Source organism: Populus alba, chromosome 10 (genome assembly GCF_005239225.2).
Source record: "Populus alba chromosome 10, ASM523922v2, whole genome shotgun sequence".
In the NCBI taxonomy this organism is placed as follows: Eukaryota; Viridiplantae; Streptophyta; class Magnoliopsida; order Malpighiales; family Salicaceae; genus Populus; species Populus alba.
The window spans coordinates 4,645,034-4,664,402 of NC_133293.1; the positions used below are offsets into that span (position 1 = coordinate 4,645,034).

Genomic DNA, 19,369 nt, shown 5'->3' on the forward strand with positions numbered 1-19,369 from the left:
GGGGTTCTGGGTTTGCTTAAAAATTCAATTCGCATAGGCCATTTTGTGCGGAATCTTCTCCTGGCATCACCAATCTAAGCTCGATGATTGCACTATATGCCAATGATGTTCTTTGTCGGGTTGCGCTGGGAAGGATTTCTCTGGAGGAGGAGAGTATGATCGGCACGGGTTCCAAAAGATGCTTGACAATTTTCAAGCATTGCTTGGAGGATTCAGTCTTGGAGACTATTTTCCTTCGATGGAGTTTGTGCACAGTCTAACTGGAATGAAATTGAAACTCCAGTACACAATAAATTGACCGGGTCTCACCCGGGTTTGGCCGGGTCGACCGGTTCCCGGGTTGACCCACCGGGTCAACCGGGTTTGACCGGGCCAATTCCCAAGCGGGTTTTGGCCTCCACCCGGACCGGTCCCGTGCCCGGGTCGGCCGGGTCCCGGGTCGACCCGCCGGGCCGGTCCGGGTTTTAAAACTATGGAAAGAACCCTTTCGAGCAGATTAGGTAAAATATGGTAAGAAACGTAACATCGAAGCTGTCCTCCGGTTAACATTCTTTCAATTCTACTACTGCATTCCCTGACTCTCTCCCTCCCTCCCTCTCTCTAATTTCTGCTGCCAAATTTTTAAACCTAAATCCATCTCTCACTGTTGAAGGAAACACAGGCAGACGACAGGCAGACAGATGCAGAAATTTATAAGAGGAACGAAGCCTGAGTGATAAAGAATAGTTTTTGTTTTTCTTATCGCTCGGTCGACGAGATGTCGTTTTCATTCTTCAAAGCGTCACGGCCAAAAACACCACAAGAAGTGGTGAAAGCAATGAAAGATAGCCTCGTGGCTCTTGATACCAAAACCGTTGTTGAAGTTAAAGCCCTTGAGAAGGTCTCTCACCCTCTCCCTCTCATTTATTTATTTATTTTAATTTCATGATTTTTTTGCTTGGTATTTGGTTTATGTATGATGAATCGCATATTAATTTACATCTAAATTACTGTTTTGTTGATGTAATTATGAGAAAGGTGCATATAAAATCTGTTGTTTGTCAGTATATTTTGATGTGATTAAGTATGATGCTATTGAAATGCAATTGGTTCATGGATTGCTTTTCAGTGATACTGGAAGGATTGTTATATAATCGATTGATTGATACTTTGAAAGTTATAACAGGCATTGGAAGAAGTAGAGAAGAATTTTGTGTCATTGAGATGTATGCTGTGTGGAGATGGGGAGGTTGAACCAAATACGGATCAAGTTTCCCAATTAGCACTTGAAGTTTGCAAAGAGGATGTTCTCGCTCTTATGATTCACAAGTTACCTAATTTGGGATGGGAAGTAAGTGCCACTGCTACCCCATTCCTATCACTCACTCGTGCATGTATTTAATATTTTTCGTTGCGCAGATTATGACTTTATTTTTTCAATGTAGGCAAGAAAGGATTTAGTCCATTGTTGGTCTATATTGTTGAAGCAAAAGGTTGACTCAAGATACTGCTCTGTAGAATACATAGAGAACCATTTTGAATTGCTAGACTTTCTTGTTGTATGGTAAGCATATAATTCTTGTTTTTATGCTTGGATTAAGAAATGATATTGGTGTGTCTTGTGCACGTTTGAGTTATACGTCTTTGGTTTATTGTGATTATCTCTTTATTGTATGGGTTTCTAATCTCTTTGTAGCCTTCTTGAGTACTACCATGTGAATGCATTTTCTGCTTAAGAAGGAAACAGGGTTCTTTCATCTAAAAGAACTGTAGCTTTGTATGTATTACAAAAAATGTAATTCTAAATGGTATTATTCAAAGAGAAAGAAAGAAAGAAGAGAATAACTGATGTCAAATGTCCTTCTAAAACTTTGTTACAAGGGTGTCGTAAGAGAATGCTACCACAGTCAGTGATGTGTCAAAATTGGCATGCCTAAAGAACCATAAGAGGTGTGTGTTATTTTTGTGCCTTAAGTTGTTTGTTTCATGATTATTTTCTCTGTCAGAAAACATAAATCATACTCATTATTTAATGGCTGGAACAAGGGTTTTGAGTTGTTGGAAATTGTAGAAAATATTAGAGAGACACTAGCAGGGTGTTTTTAGGAGTTGCAACCAGAGGATGGAAAGCCAAAATTTCACCCCTAGTAGGGTTCTTAATTTTTCTTAATCTGGAAATGACAGCTGCAAAAATTCATTATTTTTTATTCTTTTGTTTTCTGCATGCCCTTTTCATGTGGAGTCACTGTGAATACAAATTTCACTAGGGTGATTTTGTATGAGATTTAATGTTTTCCCCTTTGAACAGCTATGATAACAAGGAAATTGCCTTGAATTGTGGACTTATGCTAAGGGAATGCATAAAGTTTCCGATGCTTGCAAAGTAAGACATTCAAGCTCTTTTTTATTTCTTTCATGGCCTATGTGCTATAGCTAAAGCACTATATATATATATATATTTTTTTTTATTTTTTTTATTTTTTTTTTGTTTATCAGTGCACAAAAGGAGTATTATTAAAAAATGGAAATAGTGGCCCTTGTGTGCTTGTTTTTGGCTTAAATGTAATGCTTTGACACTCTCGTGTGTTTGTAGTTATGATCATCAGTCCATTATCATGATGACCTTTGACTCCATTAGATTACAATCACACTCATAGGAGACCTTTCTTGAAGGGAGACTTCAGATGGGCTTTTCATAGCATTTATGTGACCTATAAGTGTGAGACAACAAGGGTTTAAGTTTTCATGAACAGTTCCCTGTATAGCAACCATTTCTCATGCACAACGAGAAACTGTCACCTTCTCATGGGAGAGAAGTTCTATAATGTTTCTGTAAGCTTGAGGAGTTGCATATCCTTTGGTTCGTGAAGAAATACAAGCAGAGTTTTATGCCTGTGAAGTTGTGAATTTTTTGATGCATTATTTGGTAGAATCTCATATGTTTTCTTGTATTGATATTTGATTTTTATTTCCCAAAGCCTTTTTCTAAAGTTCATGTAAGAGCTTCCCTGGAAAATAGGAAAAAAATAACTGTCTGGGTACCTGTGACGACCCGGGGGTGGTTAGAACTTAGTTTTATTTGCTATACTTTTTAGTGCAAGTAGGGCTACTCTGTTTTTTTTTTTTTAGTTTCTTTTAATCTAGATCAGTTGCCTATTGAAAAAACTTAAGCCTTTCTACCATAACCACCCATGCCATTTTGGGGTTTTCCTTTATTTTGAGCCTCTTGTTGATTTCACAGGGATCTGTTTTGTCATTTTTTATATTTTCATAAAAACTCCTTTGTGATATCATCTCCATCAATGGAGAAAGGACTGTTCATGCGTGACCTGGGTTTCAATGTGATTTGTTTTATGTGCTCATTGGCTATTGCCATTACCCTGGTCCTTGGGATCTTTAGCCAATTATGGCAACTTGAGCTTCGTTCTCTGCTGCTAAAGCTATTTAATTCCAAAAGTTGACTGCTTTGGCACTGCATAATACTTGGTAGATTAACGTATTTAGCATAGAGATGAATGCCCCTCACTTGATGTATATCAATCCAGGAAATGGGCTGGCTGGACCAGCTTAATGGAAATTGATAATTGATAGTATATTGCTTACCGAGACTTGAAATTTCTGTCAGTTTCAATTCAATCACTCAAAGTTTAAAATGGTTGTTAATGCTGCTTTTGACATCTGATTTTGATGCCTAATTTCTTTATGACATGCAAGTTTTAAGTTTTCACACAGTTAATTTTTGTAGTGATGTTTCAGATATATATTAGAGTCTGCAAGCTTTGAGTTGTTCTTCAAATTTGTGGAATTGCCTAACTTTGATGTTGCTTCTGATGCTTTCTCCACTTTCAAGGTCAGAGTTATAAGGTTGTAAGTTCTTGTGTTTCTTTTTTTTTAATCTGTTCAAATTTTTGCGCTTCCAGTTATTCCTACTTCTTATATGTTTTGATATGCTTGCCAGGATTTACTGACTAAACATGGCACTGTGGTTGCGGAGTATCTTACTGCACATTATGATGAGGTACACTTGCTTGCCAATTCTTGATATGATTCTAGACAGATCTAGGCAGACCAATCTTGGCTAAAATGTTGCTTAAAATTTGCTGTTGTCCTTATGCTGGTAAAAGAATATCGAAATACAGGATCTACTTTGGACAAGAACCTTTTTTTGTGATGATTAATGAATTATATAACAATGTGTAAGTTGCAGCAACCATGTAGTCTCACTGGATTCTGAACTCCTAATATTTGTCTAGACTGTCCACCTCATCTACTACCATAACAACTCCTTTTCACAATTATCTTTAACTTTTATCTTGCTTGAGTAAGAAGTGTCTCCTAGCTAATCTTAAAGCTCTACTGTTCCAGTTCTTTGATCAATATGAAAAACTCTTGACATCTTCTAATTATGTGACGAGAAGGCAATCATTGAAGGTTAGTTTCCACTGTACTTTTTCAGATATCACTCTGCTGTTGCTTTGATCAATAAGTTAACAGTATTGTGTTGATATAGCTTCTCTCGGAATTCCTTTTGGAACCTCCGAGCTCTCATATAATGAAGCGCTACATTCAAGAAGTTCGGTACTTGAAAGTCATGATGACTTTGCTGAAGGTATCAAGTCTTTTCTTTTCCACTTTTTATCCTTGTATGTCAATCTTGATGTTATTTGGTTTGAATGTCTAATTGAATATGCTGTGCAGTCTGAAGAAAACATATGCTTTTAATTGGCAATGCTACTTTATCACAACCTAAAAGCTACTAAGCAAGTAAAAATCCTCTGAATGGTAGAAAAGCCCTGAAAGACATGGTATTACTCACCTATAATACCTGGCAACAAGAGGCCACTTCGGTATCAAAGCTTTGAAGTTCTGATCACTGTTAGTGAGAACAAAATTCATTTCATGTTACTGAAATGTAACTCAAATATGAGTTTTAGAATCACTTTGTTTCACCATGCTTCTGTCTACTGGAAGTCTGGAATGCTTCTCTCATTGGTGATTATTACCATTTGATGCCAATCTAGCTCAGAACCAATGAATGGTTTAACTGTCTTGCCTTGCTTATCCTTAGGGAAACAGTTAAGAAGGGCTTGTCTACTCACAGTACGATGGGTTGTGGATGCAGAGAGGCCTCTGTTTCTATGAACTGAAACTTTTTTTTTTTTTTAATTTGGCTGCCTAGGTTATCAGATTATTATTTTTTGGTGTTTGAGGGGGGCCGTTGGTCTGTTCAACCTGGAATATAGGATATGCATTATAGCCACCAGAGCTTCACGCTTTTATGTGGCTGTCTGATAAGTGATAAAGAGTAGTTTTGATTTAATAAGGGATTTCCTATACTATATTATAGATGGGTATTCTTTGTTAGATTTATTTTTGACACCCTCCATCTTTTTCACAAGTTTTCATTGTATTTGACCTTTCTCTGCTTGTTTTTTCTTTCATTTGTCTGGGCAGGACTCGAGCAAAAATATTCAGATCTCTGCTTTCCACATTTTCAAGGTTTTCCTTGCCTTCTCTTATTCTTTAGTGTATGTATTTTTTTTCTCACCTGGTTGTGCTCTAGGCTTGGTCATATATGCAAGAACGCTGATTACCCCATGCTAACTTGTTGTAATTCAATCCCCTGGCCTTCAAGTTGTTCCAATACCTTTAGAACCAAGGAAATTGCTAATGTAGAATATGCATAACATTGGCTAATTTTTCTAACCCCTTCCAAAGACTAAATTGGTCAGGTTATAGAGGAGGCAGTCAACTGTACTTGCTGTCTGATATGCATCATCTCTTGCAGAAATTTCCTTTCATGTTAAGTTTTTCGGTGACATGATATGGGCCATTAGGTTGTGTTTTATCAGCACTACCCTCGAACACATGTATCTAAGGTTATTTCATACTGTTCTTTTTGGTGTGCTTAGTCTTATGATAAACACAAACAGTCACGTATATACTACATCCTTTTAGACTTTAAGTTCACTTACTTTTTGTGAAACTTTCGATGGTTGTTTGATGTCTGCGTGAAATGCAATCATCTATATAATTTCCATTGGAAGAAAAGAGTCCTAGACAATGCAAGCAACTTCTACAATGTGTTAGACTTTTAGGATATCTATCTGAATGTTTTTGCTTGCAATCTGCATTCAAAATCATGTTTGATCAAGATGGTTACCACAGCTGTTCTTGTTTCTGTTGTGCCTTGTTTGCTTAGAAGCAGCATCCTAGACATCAAAGATTACAGTTGAATTGTATAAAAGGAAAAATAAAGGTGACTGTTGAGTGGACATGAGTAATAAACAGAAGACAGAATGGCATTGGCTGCTTTTGTGCAGATGGGTTGAAAATATTTTGCTTTCTCTACATTGGCCTGGTTAAGTTGCTACCTACAAGTACAGATTTTTCATACCTTTTCCTTGCTTTTCTTTATGCTTGTGAAACTCCCAGTTGATTGAGAGGTGATGATGCTGTCAAAATTATTTGATTGAGGTTGCACTTTAGCCTCTTCGGTTAGTCTGTTGGACTCTGCTGACAGCCAAATTTTGTTACACTGGCTCAGGTGCACCTTGGGCAGCATCACCAGTTAACTTTTTGTTAAATGCACGTCGACTATGGATCCTTTATTTGCCTTAGATAATGAAAGATTTTGGCACAAATGGTCCTTTATGGTTCCAAGTGTTAAATCCTGTCTTTGTTTATACGTGCAGGTCTTTGTTGCTAATCCTAACAAGCCACGAGAGGTGAAAGTGATTTTGGCCAAAAACCATGGAAAATTGCTGGAATTGCTTCACAATCTCTCAGCTGGAAAAGGTAATTATGCTTTCAAACTAGATTCACAAAGAGGACATGTAATTTTCTTTGAAATTTTGTTTATAAGAAACACTGCTCAAATTTTGAAATTCCTTCTGTGGACATCCATAACATACTGTCTCTTCAGGTGCTGAGGATGAACAGTTTGAAGAGGAAAAGGAATTGATCATCAAGGAAATCGATAGACTATCTCGCCTGTCAAATCCGGATCATTAGATCTTTATCCTAATTGCTGGGATTTCCTTTACTACTCGGATCCTGTGCCTGGTTCATTCTAATTCTGTGATGATTGATTTCCTGCAATTGATATTTTTGCGCAGAAGTCATGGTGTCAAAGCACCAGTAGGAAACAGTACAACTGAGAATTGCATGCGCTTGTAATATTTGTTGCGGCGGAAGTCTTACTCAAGTACATCATGCCATCTGGTCTTAGAAGTGTGTTTAGAGTATTGGTTTTGAGTGATCAAGGGCACTGGCTTGTATTATAAAGAAACCCAATACCCCCTATTGCCTTGTCCCAAGTGTAAACTTTGTTTTTACCATTGGTGTTTGCTTCCTCCACCTTCAAATTTGAAGAGTTTATGTCAAACTTGGTGGTGATTTTGAAAGCACTGGAGATGACTTCTTGATGCATTGTGATATAATCAATAATATGAGAATGCAAAGTGCTCTTTATTACATTAGCTATTCTTGATTGGCTCATGGTTTTTCAGATATGCCGGAGCCATCCAAGGCTTGTGCGATTGAGAGAAGCCAGTCACTGCAACAGAGCAGGTTTGTGCAAGCTGCAAGTACAGAAACAGGATTTTGTCCCAAAATTCTTTTGAAACCTTGACAAAAAGCTATGATTTGCAACTCTTTTTAAACCTATTTTTTAAAACCCCAGTTGTTTCAGTTTAATGGAATTAACAAAAACAACGCGAGTATAGATGCCGACCCCTTTGGTACACCACAGCATCTGTGAAGCTCATCAACCATTCTAAGCCATATGGTATAGAAACTTGGATCGAAATTTCGGAATTTGGACATGGTAGCAGTAGACAGCAAAGTTGAAGAACAAAAGAAACAAGGGCAATAGAAATGTGATGTGATTTCTGCCAAAATAATCAGCATCTATGAAATCTAACAACACCGTGACATCCAATTACTTGAGCAGGAAGATACAAATCGCAAAAATATAAACAATCACTTCACAGGCAAATCATCTTCGTCTTCAACTCTGCCTGTACCAGCACTTGCTGTTGCTCCCTGCAGCTCCGACCTTGCTCTCATCATTACTCCCAATGTCTTCAATCTCATCCCATCCAACATCTTCCTCTTCCTGAAACGAATAGCTCGAAACCACATCACCATCTTTACTCAATTTACCTTTCGACAAAACTCCATTACCCTCTTCCTCTTCACCATCAAAATCCCAACTCAGATCCTCCTCTTCATCACCGGAGATCGCCCGTTTAACAAGCAAAGCCCTCGCTTCCTCTGCTTGCTTTAACTTGAACATTCTATAAAAATACCGACTCCAACAACTTTGATTATCAACTTTACTAGGTGCAACCTCGTTATAAATCCCTTTAACAACCTCATTTTCCCTAATTAATCTCTTAATCTCTTCATTTTTCTCTTCAATCACGAGACCCTCTGATCTCCATTTCTCATAATCCTCCTTATCCACGGGTTCACAACAATAAGTATCCAAATCACATTGCAATGCACGCACTTGAGCATCGAAACGACTATATCTCACATTCAAAGACTCCCGTTTAATCAAACTACCAGTATCACCATCACGATCATGATCAACAGCTGAGAAAACCGAGTCACTACCGTGTGAGATGATCCGGGCCGTTGATTTCCAGAGGGTGGATCAAATATCGTCGATGGCTTGGCCGACAGACTCGAGGGACTCTTAAGCGACGGAGGCCCTGGTCTCAAACGAAGCGGGGAGGTCGTGGACGGCGCGTGAAGCGACATCACGGATGACGGCGGTTTCTTTCTTTAAACTGGATTTTAATTCTTCCAGGTCCTTTTTATAGGTTCCGATAATGGATTCTGATTTGGTTGCTATGGTTTTGATTAAAAAGCCAAACGACCATGTGGGTTCTAGGGTAGGCGGGTCAGGGTTGTCGGCGCTTGATTTGGGTGTGGGATCATCGGAGTCTGCGAAGGCGGAACTCAAGAGATTCATTGGGAATTTTGTGGAGGAGGAGAAGGAAACGTTTTAATATTTATAGGTTCTCTGTGAAGCGAAGAAGAGACTCCGGTTTTTTTGCACGGTTTTATTTATTTGTTTGTTTCTTTGGATAAAATGATTAATCCCTTAGGTCCCACTTCTAGTTCTAGATTTGCTTTTGGTAATTGCAGTCACCAACCAATCATGATTCACGGCTAGGTTTTGCATTTACTATAATTGCAACAAAATTTTTAAAGATCAACTCAAAATTTAATGCACAGGATTATATATATTAAAAATAAAATTGAAAAATCAATATGTACTAAGATATTTGATTTTATATTGGGGTGAGCCCTTTAATTTTTTTTATTTAATAACATGATATTTTTTTATAAAATAATAATAATTTAAATTTTATTGAAACAAATTAATTTGCTAGTATAATTCTTTATTTTTTATTAATATTTTAAATTTTGGTTAAAAAATCTAACTTTTTTTATATATCATTCATCAAATAAAAATATATATAAAAAATCAGTACTAAAAAAATTATTAACAATTTAAAATAAAAATAAAAAAGGATTCATCTCTAATTAAAACTCTTTGCAACATTAGCATGTTCAATTTCTTTAGGAAAACTTCAACAAAAAACAACATTAGTATGATTTTGATGTTAATATATTAAAAAATATAAAAATAAAACAACACTTATATGTTATTGCGAGAAATATTTTGGCAATGTCACTATACTCATCCTAGTAGGTGAGCATGGAGACCTCCTAATCTCACATCTTACTTCATCTAAAATTCAAATTAAATATTATGAAAGTTGATATTTTATGACTCAGTCAACTCAATAGTTTTTAAAGGTAACTTGCATGATCTTGTCAAAACTTGAATTGACTTAAAAAATTCAAAACGCTGCCGTTATTATTTTTAAAATATTAAGACAATGACATTTTGGATTGATATGGGCAACCCAAGTTAACCCACTGGATATGTGCCCCAACTTATAGACTTGACTTTGCTTAATAACTTTATTTTTTAAAAGTATTTTTTTATTGATTATATAGTAAGCAAAATGCTTGTATGAAATCCAAAAAATAATTTATTTAATAAAATAAAACCTAAGATATATTCTGAATTAATTTAAGGGATATATATTCTAAGGAAAATGAATTTAAATTGAAAAACAAAAGCTTGGTGTCCAGGCCTGAGTGGTCCAACATGTATGGACCATTATAAATTAGGTTAGGTGTGTGGGCTTGATAGCACAAGCCCGTATATTTTGGGTCTTTTGATATAAAAACAAATATAATGATAAGTTGTGTATTAGTTTAACTCTAGCCACCAACACCTCTGGTGGCCATAACATAGCATTGTCAAAAAATCAAGCCCTTACTTTTTGGAAAAAAAATTCAAGTATTTTTTTTAATCTAAAAACACTCAAGAAACACTCCATAAGCCTTAATGCCCATATGTAACCTTAAAACAATGTTTAATCGATCAAAAATTCAAATTTAGTTTTGATTTAAAAAACATTTATGAAACCAACATGTTTTTTCTAGCAAGATGATGGAAAAAAACATTTTGGTCAAATTTTTTTTTATAAAATGAAACATATTGACACCAATAATGATTTTTTTTGTCATTCAAACATGGTCAACTAATAACTTTCTCTCTTCTCACCTATTTTAAACATCTCTCTATCTCCCCCCCTCCACTCTCTCTCTCTCTCTCTCTCTCTCTCTCTCTCTATATATATATATATATATATATATATATATATATATATATCTTAGGCGTTAAAACATAAACAAAATAAAGTTTTAGATAAAACATGGACTAAAAATAAAAAGTTTTAACTAAAATACTTAAAAATAAGTACTAGCTACTGTAGAAAAAAAAGAAAAAAAGGCTAGAATCTTGTTTTAGTGTCAATTTTGGCCTCCAATGTTTTATTTATGTTTAATCAATAAAATTTAATTTAATTTTACTAAATTGAACATCAATTTAATGACAAAATCTATTTTTAATATTGTGAGAAATCCATAAAAATTAATTGAAACAAATTATCAAGTTTGAATTCCAAATAAACTAAATATAAAAGTATCAAATTGAAAAAAACAAATTCATAGACTAAAAAAGAAAACATTTGGCGAATCCAGAATGTTCTTCGCTCATAAGTACTTCATCATTGGTACTTTCCATTTTTTTTTTTTTATCATTTGGTGACACTGAATAATTTGAAAATATAGCCTAAGCTCTACCTCTTTTTAGGCATTAGGTAAAAAAAAAAATGTTTATCATCTTATAAAACAATATTCATTTTAATAATATTTTTTTTCTTCTAAATTTATGTTTTTTTCCTCATATTTCACCTTTCAATATTTGATTTATTGAAAATTAAGTTTCAATTTTTATTATGGTTTGCTTTATAAAGTGCTAGTCTCTTGACTAGTGTTGCGGGTTTAGTGGGTTAACCCGGTTGACTCAAGTTTTTTTAATCTTTTTTAATTGTTATTTTTTTCAATTTCATTATTCAATATTTGTTTAATTAGTAATTAAACTTCATGATTTATTTTGGTTTAGTTTCTATGAAGTTATCTCAGTCTTATGACTCGAGTCGCAGGTTTGATGGGTTGACATGTTGACTCAATTTTTTTTTTTGTCTTTTTTTAATTGATATTTTTTTTTCAATTTTATCCTTTAACATTATGTTATTTAGGAATTAGAGTTCATGATTTATTTTAGTTTGCTTTCTATGAGGTTATATGAATCTTATGTTCGGGTCACATGTTTTATAGGTTAACCCAGGTAAATTCATGTCATTTTCATTTTCTTTATTTGGGGTTATCATGGTCTCTTAGTCAGGGTCGTGGATTCAATAGGTTAACTCATGATGATTCAGGGGTGATCTAATATGTTGCCGTTTCAATTTTTTTTTTTTAATGTTTTCTTGAATTTTTACGAGTCAAATTATATTTTTATTAGTCGTTCAGGTTGTCTTTGGACCCATTAACTCAATTAAGTCATATCAAGTTAATCTATATTGTTTAAATTGCATCAAGTTAACTTCTACACTATTTAAAAAAAAAATTCTAATAAAAAAATGCATGTTCAAAGAATATTTAATTTGATCCGTGATTTAGTATCATGTTCTCAGTATATTTTCAATACGATGCATGTGGCGTCAGCATTCCTTAATTCAAATGACATCACTTTATTGTAAAAGGTTCCCCAAGGTATGATAAAGATAGTTTTCTCCTTATCTTCCTCTGCCATTATAATTTGGTTATATCTCAAGAACCCATTTATGAATAAGTATGTGAAACTCTTCGTAGCATTGTTGACTAAGATCTCTATGTGGAGTAAAGGAAAGTCATCATTCAGGCTTGCCTTGTTCAATTCTTTGTAACCCATATACACATACCCTGATCCTACAATCTTTTTTAGGAACTAAAACTACATTAGCCACGTATTGAGGATAATTGACGACATCCAGGAATCTTGTATCCCACTATTTTTGTATTTTCGCCTTCACCTTAAGCAGTATATTCGAGTGTATTTTTTTGGTTTTTTGTTTAACAAGCTTACTTTCTTACACTAAAGAAATTCCGTGTGCTACTATGTTGGTGTCTAAATCAGGCATATTTGCATATGTCTAGGCAAAAACATTCACATATTCATGTAACAGAGATTATGTCATCTTTTTCCTCGACCATAATAAGAATACCAATCTTCATTTCTTTCTTTTCTTATTCAGTATCCAAATTTTTAACCTTTTTTTTTTTTTTTTTATCAAATGTAAGAAGTATATTAGATCAAAAAAAGCAAGACGAGCTTGCAATACAAGCTGGAAACCAGCAGAGTTCAGAATATATACATACAAGCAAAGAGGGAGTAAACTCCCTATAGACACAAAAACTAAAAATCAACGGAATACAAACTGAAAACCAGAAAAAGGAAAAGACTCCCTTAAACGAAGAAAATAATAACAAAACAGCTCAACAGATTAGCTGACCATTTCCTCAGCAATCAGCACAACCAATGCCTAAGCTAACCATCTGAAGATCAACCCGAAAGCAATCATCAAAGCCAACAGCACAATCATCCTGCAAGGCAAGGAAGACGTGCACACCGCAGGAACGATCCAGCTTCAAGGAAGAGTAGATCCCAAGAGCCAGAGGCAGCCAGCTAGGAATTAATTCACCAGTTTGAAACAAAGAGCCATTATCCATGTAAGAGAGCCATGCAAGACATGTAGCTGAGCATAACAGAAATGATCCAGCTTCAAGGAAGAGCATAAACCAAGAGCAAGAGGCAGCCAACTAGGAATTAATTCACCAGCTTGAAACAAAGATTCATTATCCACGTAAGAAAGCTATGTAAGCCATGCAACTGAGCATAACTGCAAAGGAGCCAATGAAAAGCAGCCATTAATGAGCAGTTAAAGCAAACCAACAGCAACCATCCACGCGGGGAGGGGCCATAACAGCAATAGAGAGGAAGGAGCGAAGCAGCCAATTAGAATAACTCATAACAAAAATTCATGTGAAGGTGCATGCAAATTCCAGCAAAAACCAGGGCAGACCAACAAAATTAACAAGGGAGTTAATTATCCTCGCCATTAGAGATCAGCCATGATAGCAGCACAAACAGAAAGAAGAAGATCATTAGCCACATGTGACCATACGACCCAACCCACACATCCAGATCACCCAAAACAAAAGAAAGAAAATCATCAACCAATGTGAAGGGAGAAATGGTCATGCTCATGGAAATGGAAAACTGTGAAGAACAGGGTCTGGAACTTTCGGAAAAGAGAAGCAATAGAAGAGCAGGAGCCATCAAATATTCTTTTATTCCTCTCCTGCCAGATTATATAGACTATAATGCTAAGAGAAACTCGTCTCATTTTGCCTTCAGCACCACTTCCACTCTTACAAAGGCCCTAAACAGCACTGTGCAAAGTAGACATGCTTCTAGTGATACGCAGCCACTACAAGTGGAATCCGTTTGAAGAAAATGAAGCCTGTTTTTTGTACGTAGCCTACCCAAGATTGCCAACCATAAAATGAAGCTGAACCAAGGCAGCGACGAGGGCTCCCAAACGACTTTTCTCCAATGAACTGGGGGGCTACGAAATCTCAAGAAGTCATAGGCATTGGCTGAGAATGCACCTTTGGAGCTGCTCCATTGTGCCATCAAAGAGAGTGTCTGAGGTTGGCCACCACACAGATCACATAAGTTGTTTCGGAAGGAAATGATGGATTTCCATAGAGGTGAGGAGGTGGGATGTGCTGTGATGTCCCAAATGGAGGAATAAAGCAAATAATAATGATGAACCCATTTTATCCAAATGGAGTCGGTATTGAGATGTATATTCCAGATGAGTTTGGCAAGGAAGCTGTTGTTGCAAGATTTGATGTCAAAGAAACCCAACCCTCCTTCAGTTTTGGGGAGACAAACAGTGTGCCATTTCACCAGAGCAGATTTGCTCCTCAATGTATTGCCAGTCCAAAAGAAATTACGGCAAATACGGGTGACTTGCTTGATAACAATCTCAAGGAAAGAAAAAATGTTCAGCCAAAACTGAACCATGCCATAAAGGACTGACTTTAACAACTCAGCTCTCCTTGCATAACTTAGATTTGTCCCCATCCAACCATGGATAACCGACTCTAGCTTGTGGAGAAGAGGGGAAAATTGACTGGCAAGTAGCCTATGAGGGCTTAGTGGAACGCCAAGGTAGCGAAAGGGAAAAGACCTTTCAGTAAAGCTAGTGTCCTCGAGAATAACATGCTTGATGCTGTCCGAAACACCTCCAAAATAAATGGAAGATTTGTTGGCGTTGATATCTAGCCCCAAGGTCTTACCAAAGGTGACCAATTGCTAAAACAAGCAAAACACCGATTGCCTATCTCCTCTTGAAAGCAGGATTACATCATCAGCAAATGCGAGATGACAGAGCCCAAGAGAGTTGCACTTCGGGTGGAATCAAAATGCAGGAGATAGGGAAGCCTTGCGAAGCATTCTTGAAAAATATTCCATACAAACGAGAAAAAGATACGGGGAGAGCGGATCCCCTTGCCGAACTCCATTTTTCCCAGGAAAAAAACCGTAAATGCTTCCATTAACTGCAACTGAATAGGAGGCAGTTTCAACACACTGCATTACAAGCTGAACAAACCGACTTGGAAACCCAAGCAGAAGGAGAAGCTGGCGGAGAAAGGGCCATTGAACCAAGTCAAAGGCTTTTTTGAAGTCAATCTTCATCAGGCAGCGTGGAGAGGTGTGCTTCCTTTCATAATTGCGCAGGAGCTCTTGCAGTAAGTGAATATTATCCAACATCAATCTCCCTCCTAGAAATGCATTCTGCATTGGACTAATAATAGTCACAAAAGCCTGAGATAGTCGCACTGCAAAGAGCTTGACAATCACTTTATAAATGACATTACAGCAGGAGATTGGATGAAAATCTGAAGCAGATGAAGTATTGGCTGATTTGGGTATCAAGGCGATGATGGAATGATTTATTTGTTTAAGCATTGCACTCGACTGGAAGAAATCCCGAACAGCAAGGCAGAAATCCTCATGTATAACAGACCAAGATTTTTTGAAAAAGCAGGAGGAGTAGCCATCAGGACCAGGGGCTTTACCATCATCAATAGCAAATAAAGCATTCTTTATGTCCAAGTCAGAAACAGGTGCAAGTAGAGAAGCATGGGAAGCAACATCAAGACAAGGACTATGCTGAATAACGCCAATATCAAGAGGGAGAGTTTCTTTTGGAGTTCTCAGCAAATGGCAATAAAAATCCACAAAGACAGCCCCCACCTCAGCAGAAGAGGAAGTGAGAGTGCCATCACTGCATTGAATAGCAGGGATGCAATTCTGCCGATGCCTCCAGTTCATAAAAGTGAAAAAATGAAGTGCAAGTGTTGCATTCCTTCAAGAAGTTACTCTTCAGCTTTTGAGAAAAATACTGGCGTTCACATGCTTTAAGATGGAGTAGGCTCTGACGAAGATGCTTGTCAATAGCATGAAGTTGGACATTATTCATGTCAGAAGAGAGTATAGTCTGGTGCTCACTCAACGCAGCTTCAGCACGAGCAACCCGCTCAGAGATGTGGCTGAAATGGAGTTTGTTGAGTTCTCGCAAAGGCCCCCAAGGTGCTTGAGACGTTTACAAAGAGTAAACATGGGTGACCCATGAGCCACAAGCTGCCATGCTTCTGTAACCAGCTCCAAGAAGCGAGAATGATTAGTCCATATATTGAAAAATTTAAAGCATTTCTTACCCCTGAGCTGCTGTGAGTAAAATGAAACAGTGGCTGGAGAATGATCAGAGAATGCTCCCGGATTATCAAAATGGACGTGCACTAATGTATGAGAAAGAGACCAGAGAGGATTGGCTAGGACACGGTCAAGCTTGCTCCAAACACTGCCATTGGACCATGTGAAGTGGCTGCCAGAATAATTTAAGTCAGCAAGCCCTAGGTCAGAGCAACACTGCCTGAAATCAGCTGTCTCATACGTGGAAACAGGTTCCCCACGATGCTTGTTTGCCTGAGATAACAGAGAGTTAAAGTCCCCTAAAACGAGCCAAGGGGAATTTGGACTTCAGTTCCACAAATGATCCCACAAAGCTCTCCTAGCAATAATAATATTAAACCCATAGACAAAATTGGCATAAAACCTGGATTGATGAACCAAGCTAGAGATAAGAACATGAAGTCCTTGAGCTGAGTAACCAAACAAATCAATATTAACAGTCACTGGATTCCAAAAAACCACAATTCTTGTTGTAGACGTCGCTGCAGCATTAGACAAAACTTTCCAATTTTTCAACCGAAATTCCGCATTGAGGATACTTTAGAAGAAACTAATTTAGTTTCCAAAAGACTACAAACATCCAATTTATTCTTTCGCATGAGGTTTACAACCTCATGTTGCTTCAGAGGGCTGTTCAACCCTCTAACATTCCAACAACGAATTAACATCAAGAGGGGGTGGGAGGCAGCCCCTCGCCTCTGCCAGAAGCACCACCAGTGTGTGATTGAGCCTTTCTCCTTAAGGGTGCACTAGAAACCCCAGATGATGGAAGACCTGGAGCAACTGACACAACAACAGACTTGCCCTTGTCATACCGTGAGCCAGCCAAAACATTAGTATTTGGTCCTGTTTGGATGTGGGAACCAGAAGGTGGAGCTGGAAAACGGTGATCCCTTGAATCCACAAGAGCATGCACAGGTGTAGACTCTGGACCCGTGCAATGATCAACATGAGAGGGTCTAGCATTATGCTTGGGAGGGGAAGGCTTGCGCCTCATTCTTTTGCTCTGCACAATATTCCATCCGCTAGAGACAGGATCAACATCACCTCTTACAGACACAAGCTCAGATTCAACCAGGATAGGAGCAACTGGAGAGTCTTCTTGAGGTCCCAAATGGTCAAAAACAGATTATTTGACTGTGTTGGCATTTGGAGTAGGGGAAAAGACATGAGCCGCCTGTTTGCTACAATCAGTCAATGGAACTGATTTGGGACAAGTGGAGGTAAGATGGCCAAGAGTTCTGCAGTGCTTGCAAAACCGGGGGAGAGTTTCATAAATGACTTGCTGCTTGAGTAGGCTGCCATTCGGTAAATTGACATCAATAGAGTAAGGCAAATCAGATAATAAATTGACTTCAACCAACACCTTGGCGTAGGAGAGCCTTAACATAGTATGGGTAAGCATGTCACTCTGAACAGGTTTTCTAAGGACACTGGCGATCTTAGACAAACATTTAAGAGACCAGCACTGAAGTTGAAGGTTGGGGAACTTAACCCATACTGGAACCGTGTGCATATCAGAGGAAGAGAAATAAAAAAAATGATGGCATTGGTCTAAGAATTAAAGGCCATAAACTAGATAGGGACCCCCAGCTAATATGCTTAATTTATCAGCATCAGTAGCAAACTTGAAAATCAATCAGCCCGATTCATGTATTGTTAAAGATGCTTCACATTTCCATGAATTAACGATAATATTCTGCAAGGCCTTATAGCCAGGAGAACGTCTAGCAACATACCCAACAAGACACAATTTCCAGAAATCACATTTAGCATCTAAATCATCCCCAACCAAATCACATCTGTTTGTTTCAGTAAAGGCAGAGTAATGAATGAGCTTAGGGCAGGTAACAGTATTGTGATTAGATGCAAAAAGATTACGCCAATTTAGAAGGAGAAGACCCATGAGGGTTTTAATTCTTCACTAACGAGTTTCCAAGTTTTCTCATAATTTTCCACCAACCTAGTAAAATCTTTTATTTCCTCTTCTTTCCAATCTTCATTACTCATTGCAATTGTAGTATCAAAACTTGGCCAATTATTCTTAATGTAGTGGGTTCATGAATTGATGAAACTCTTAAGGTTCTTTTTTAACATAATAGGAGCACCCTCTATCTTTCAATTTTAGTACACCTCTCCCTTAACCAACTTCTTCACAAAGGCTTTTGTAGGGATGTTAGCAGCAGTGTGCACGTTTGTGACAACATCTCATCTTTTGCTTCGAACTTCACTTCCTCAATCTATTCCGTATCTTGACATTCAAAAGCACTAATGTGGAGGTATGTCATGCCAGATCTAATCACCTCCACAAACCCTGGAAAGGTTGTTTGGAGTGGTGGGATGGCAAACCCTTCCTCTTCTAGCACCTATCCATTAATCTTCATCATTCTAGCTTTCCTTTTGCAATTGACAACCTGCTTATAGTAATCTCTCTTGGGCTTATACTTGAGACGAAATCTATAGTCCGTACATTCCAATTTCATCAAATTGACTCGCTCAGGCATTCTAGTTTTAGTATCATACTAGAAAGGAACCCATGCTTCAAAAAGAAAGTGGCAGCCATCTTGGTAACTCTTAAAACTTTTAGATTTCTCAATATCGCACCCTTATGAACCCATTCAGTATTTCATGATTTTAAAAGTATGAATGCTCCCATCTCTATAATCTTTTACCTCAATGAATGGTACAACCACATTCATGTAGAACAAAGCTTGCATGACATGGTTAATTGGATTGACAGAGTATACAATGCTAGATAAAGAAAACCAAATCATGATAGGTTTTCTGCAATCTAAGATGGATGACTCTCGTACAAGAGTCAAAAAGAGATCTCATGACAGGTTTACAAAACCCTGGCAGCAAGCTCAATCCTTGTTAGAAAAAATCTCTGATTCCTCAGTATACAACTACAAGCTCCTTCAATTTAAATTAAGGTAAGAAATCATACAAATAAAAACAAGCACTTACTCATTTAGTAGACCAGCATCTATAACAATGTTTTAAACCCCGACCCGACAGGGCAACCCGGAACCCAGTTGATCCAAGGCTGGAACTAGGCCGGGTTGATGAAAAAACTAGCTAAGG

General features: G+C 37.3%; 2 protein-coding genes and 1 pseudogene across 2 annotated transcripts; 1 reads left to right on the forward strand and 2 right to left on the reverse strand.

Moving 5' to 3' along the window:
- The first annotated feature begins 499 nt into the window (after positions 1–499).
- Positions 500–7,457, forward strand: LOC118034555 (uncharacterized). The gene is made up of 11 exons (XM_035039890.2): positions 500–880; positions 1,166–1,330; positions 1,425–1,543; positions 2,288–2,362; positions 3,736–3,829; positions 3,938–3,997; positions 4,345–4,410; positions 4,490–4,588; positions 5,434–5,478; positions 6,675–6,777; positions 6,905–7,457. Exons 1-11 carry the CDS (start codon positions 758–760, stop codon positions 6,991–6,993), a joined length of 1,038 nt encoding a protein of 345 aa, XP_034895781.1. The 5' UTR covers positions 500–757; the 3' UTR covers positions 6,994–7,457.
- A 369-nt stretch (positions 7,458–7,826) lies between these two features.
- LOC118034557 (uncharacterized) lies at positions 7,827–9,019 on the reverse strand (annotated as a pseudogene).
- Positions 9,020–12,978: 3,959 nt separating this feature from the next.
- LOC140955998 (uncharacterized) lies at positions 12,979–18,191 on the reverse strand. Its single transcript, XM_073411723.1, has 9 exons — positions 17,960–18,191; positions 17,474–17,785; positions 16,982–17,383; positions 16,664–16,767; positions 16,252–16,519; positions 15,937–16,126; positions 15,008–15,854; positions 14,005–14,842; positions 12,979–13,214 (listed from the first exon to the last, which is right to left on the reverse strand). Exons 1-9 carry the CDS (start codon positions 18,189–18,191, stop codon positions 12,979–12,981), a joined length of 3,429 nt encoding a protein of 1,142 aa, XP_073267824.1.
- Positions 18,192–19,369: the final 1,178 nt, after the last annotated feature.

Bases quoted from the DNA above. Each gene is read 5' to 3' on its own strand.
- LOC118034555 (XM_035039890.2), top strand. From the start codon at position 758: ATGTCGTTTTCATTCTTCAAAGCGTCACGGCCAAAAACACCACAAGAA. The intron at 1,331-1,424 runs GTAAGTGCCACT...TTTTCAATGTAG, and splicing joins TACCTAATTTGGGATGGGAA to GCAAGAAAGGATTTAGTCCA. The intron at 1,544-2,287 runs GTAAGCATATAA...CCCTTTGAACAG, and splicing joins CTAGACTTTCTTGTTGTATG to CTATGATAACAAGGAAATTG.
- LOC140955998 (XM_073411723.1), bottom strand. From the start codon at position 18,191: ATGGGTCTTCTCCTTCTAAATTGGCGTAATCTTTTTGCATCTAATCAC. The intron at 17,786-17,959 runs GTGAAGCATCTT...ACACGGTTCCAG, and splicing joins TATCGTTAATTCATGGAAAT to TATGGGTTAAGTTCCCCAAC. The intron at 15,855-15,936 runs GTATTTTTCTCA...TATGAACTGGAG, and splicing joins CTTAAAGCATGTGAACGCCA to GCATCGGCAGAATTGCATCC.